Raw genomic sequence first — 3,735 nt, forward strand, 5'->3', positions numbered from 1 at the left:
GGAAAAATGCTGGAAAGCCAAAACAGAAACTCTGTAATATCCAGCACATGGGCAATGCCGAGACATGGCGGCTACTCGGAGATTGACTGATCCTCCCTACCACTCGGTGAAATTCTTATCCCGTTCCTCCTCTGTGAAATTTAGGGTCATTTTTAACCCTTGGGAAATAGACCGCTTTTAAGAAAATCAAGGGATCAGGGAGTCATCGGGGTGAACAAGGTCATGCATTTACTCAGCCGAGATTGAAACCCAACCCTTTAGCAAAACACGGGCACCATCTTGCAGAGACACAAGGGACCGAATCGGAGACCTCCAGAGTTGAACGGGAGTCTGGTTCTCCAGCTAAGAGCTGAAACCAAGTCCTGTTTTTTGTGGATGCTGCACGGAGCCAGGGCATGAACCGTCCCGACCAGCGGCTTGCAAATGGGCCAGAAGAGCAGCAAAGGCCACGTCGGGTACCGCAGAACCTGTCCCCTGTCTGCGGGAGGCTATGGCTCATTAACAGTGTAAGAGCGCTTGGGGAACTCTCCTATCATAGAGACAGAGAAATAAATAGACCCTGAGAAGCAAGTGCTCTTAATACAAAGCCATCTGGAACCGCCAGCCTGAGCAGTGGGCTACGGCTGCTTTCAAGACTTGAGTTTGTTCTCAGCACCATCTTGTTGAGACAGAAACCCCCCTATCAGCTCCCCAGGGCCTGAGGATGCCGTGTGGGAACTCACTGAAAGTAGGGCAGCTTTCCCTGAGTGAAGCTCAGTGGAAACAGCGCACACACCAACCACGGTGCAGTGTCTCATGAAGGGCAAATGCAGAGCTCCGACTTAATGGAGCAGGAGCCTCGTCCTGGAGGTGGCCGGACAGGAGCCCTTAAGCAGCTGTGATCCTGTAAGTGCCATGAAAGTCAGCGGGAATTATAGAATCAGAGTCAATGAGGGGTGGAAGGGAGCTCAGGAGGTCCCATCTAGTCCAACCCCCCGCTCAAAGCAGGACCAGCCCCAAGTACATCATCCTTGCCAGGGCTTTGTCTGTCTGCATCTTAAACACCTTCAAGGATGGAGAGTCCACCACTTCTCTGGGCAGCCTTCACCACCCTCCTAGTGAGAAATATCCAACCTCAACTTCCCTTGCTGCAGCTTGAGCCCATTGCTCCTTGTCCTGCCATCTGCCCCCACTGAGACCAGCCCAGCTCCATCCTCTTTGCAGCCCCCCGGCAGGGAGGTGAAGGCTGCTATTCAATCCCCCTCGGTCTTCTCTTATGCAATGAGCCCATTTCCCTCAACCACCCCTCAGACGTTCCCCCATTCTTGTTTCAGGGGTGTAGGTTGTAGTCATGTTGGTCTAAGTGGCTCCCAATCTGTGGTACCCGTGCCCCCAGTGGTACGCAGACAACCTGTCAGTGGTACACATTAACAGATGTATTATAATTACTGTATCTGACAGAAATGTGCTGGAGGTACTTAAAGGCTGAAATGAAAAAGGTGCTGGTGGTATGTCAGGGTGTGTTGTTTTCATTCGGTGGTGCGCAGAATGTCGGAGTTTGGGAACCGCTGGTCTGAGGACACAGGCAGACCAGGTTCTTTGGGTAAATCCGGTATCTTTTATTAGAGCAACTCAGTTGGAAAAATTCTTCTTCGCAAGCTTTCTTTCGGGCACAAACCCCCTTTGTCAGGTGTGTAGGTTGGTCTAAGGACACGGGCAGACAAGGTTCTTTGGGTGCATTTGGTATCTTTTATTAGACCAACTCAAAAATAGTTGGAAAAATTCTTCTTTGCAAGCTTTCAGGCGCAACTATTGGGTAAATCCCATATCTTTTATTAGCCCAACTCAAATAGTTGGAAAAAATTCTTCTTTGCAAGCTTTTGGGCACAAACACCCTTCATGAGGCTGAGGAAGCGTCTGCCTGACAAAGGCAGACAAGGTTCTTTGGGTAAATCTGATATCTTCTATCAGACCAACTCAAATAGTTGGAAAAATTCTTCTTTGCAAGCTTTCAGGCGCAACTATTGGGTAAATCCCATATCTTTTATTAGCCCAACTCAAATAGTTGGAAAAAATTCTTCTTTGCAAGCTTTTGGGCACAAACACCCTTCATGAGGCTGAGGAAGCGTCTGCCTGACAAAGGCAGACAAGGTTCTTTGGGTAAATCTGATATCTTCTATCAGACCAACTCAAATAGTTGGAAAAATTCTTCTTTGCAAGCTTTTGGGTACAAATACCCTTCATCAGACTTGCTAAGAAGAATTTTTCCAACTATTTTTTGACTTGTTCTGATAGAAGACATCAGATTTACCCAAAGAACCTAGTCTGCCTTCATCAGGCAGACCCTTCCTCAGCCTCATGAAGGGTGTTTGTGCCCGAAAGCATGCAAAGAAGATTTTTTTTCCAACTATGTGAGTTGGTCTGGTAGAGCAGTGTTTCTCAACCTTTTAAGTAGCAAGTACCCCCTAACTTCTGAAAAGTTTAATAACTACCCCAACACTCAATTTTCCAGGGGATTTTATATTTACAGACTGTGCACCATATGTTGGAAGAAGGGCTGTGTATATAAGGCCGTGATATGACAGATGTCTGATCTGGTCTGGATAGGGTTGCCAACCTTTTACACCAGGGGTGCACAACTCAAGTACAGGCAGTCCTCGGACTTACGACACAACTGGTTCCTGAAAACTGCATCTTAAGTCGAAACGTTGCAGCTCGGAACTGATTTCCCCATAGGAAATAATGTTATAAATGGGGGATTGGTTCCTGAACCAAGGCCTGATACCCTATTTTCACCAAAAATACCCCAGAATTTTGTATTCGGTCAATTATAGATGAGTAATATAGCTACATTAATGTATTTCTATTGTAAATAGCAATCATATTGATTTGGAAGGACTTCTTTGAGGAGACTTTGCTGGACTTTTTGAAGGGCTCTTGGCTGGAGTCTTCTCAGGAGCCTCGGCTGCAGGGGTTTCTGGGGGCCTGTCTCTGGAGTCCTGTCTGCTTTCTTAAAGAAAGTGTCCAAGGAAGTTTGGACAGACGTTCTCCAGGGGGATGAACGACGCCGCAACCTTGCTCGCTGGGGTCGGATCAAGCGTTGTAAGTCGAAAGGGATGTCATAAAATGAAACAGGGTGTCCATTTATAAACGTTGTAAGTGGGAAACATTGTAACCCAAAGTGTTGCAAGTCAAGGACTGCCTGTATACCTGGGCTAGAGGCGATGCTGCCCAAAGCTAGGAGGGCTGAACGCCAAATTATTACTGGGTCATTTTTTGTCATGGTTTTGAGGGGAAAAGAGGGCACGAGAGACAGGAAAAGAGGGCAAAGGAGACACCGGCAGGGTGGGGGTACGCGTACCACGGGTTTAGAAACGATGTAATAGAAGACACGGGCTTCACCCAAAGAGCCTCGTGTGCCCACTCTTGTTTAATACCCCCACCCCTCCGCCTCTGCTGCCCCCGGGGACAGCCCCCAGGTGCAGCGCGGTGCCAGCCAGGGGGAAGCCCAGGTATGCAATGCGTGGCGGCTCCCCCAGGGCGGGGGATGCAATGCAATGCAATGCAATGCAACGCAATGCGTGGCGGCTCGCCCAGGCCCGGGGGGTGAAGCCCGCAGGTGCGGGGCGGTGCGGGGCCCGGCTCCCGGCTCCCCCTCCGCAGCTCTGGAAGGTTCCCGTTCGCATCAGGGGGAGGCGCAAAGCCGGCTCGGCCCCCGGCGCCGCTCCGCTGCAATGTCACTCGGCGCCGGCGGCC

The 3,735-nt window shown here is 49.8% G+C and overlaps 1 protein-coding gene across 1 annotated transcript in view; it reads left to right on the forward strand.

Moving 5' to 3' along the window:
* The first annotated feature begins 395 nt into the window (after positions 1 to 395).
* The window catches only part of SLC9A3R2 (SLC9A3 regulator 2), a 74,782-nt gene continuing 71,442 nt past the window's right edge, over positions 396 to 3,735 (forward strand). Inside the window, exon 1 of the mRNA XM_006027138.3 lies at positions 396 to 506. Coding sequence (XP_006027200.1) covers positions 396 to 506 — 111 coding nt within the window. The remainder of the gene's footprint in view (positions 507 to 3,735) is intronic.

This window comes from Alligator sinensis, unplaced genomic scaffold, assembly GCF_000455745.1.
Source record: "Alligator sinensis unplaced genomic scaffold, ASM45574v1 scaffold1164_1, whole genome shotgun sequence".
Lineage (NCBI taxonomy): Eukaryota > Metazoa > Chordata > Crocodylia > Alligatoridae > Alligator > Alligator sinensis.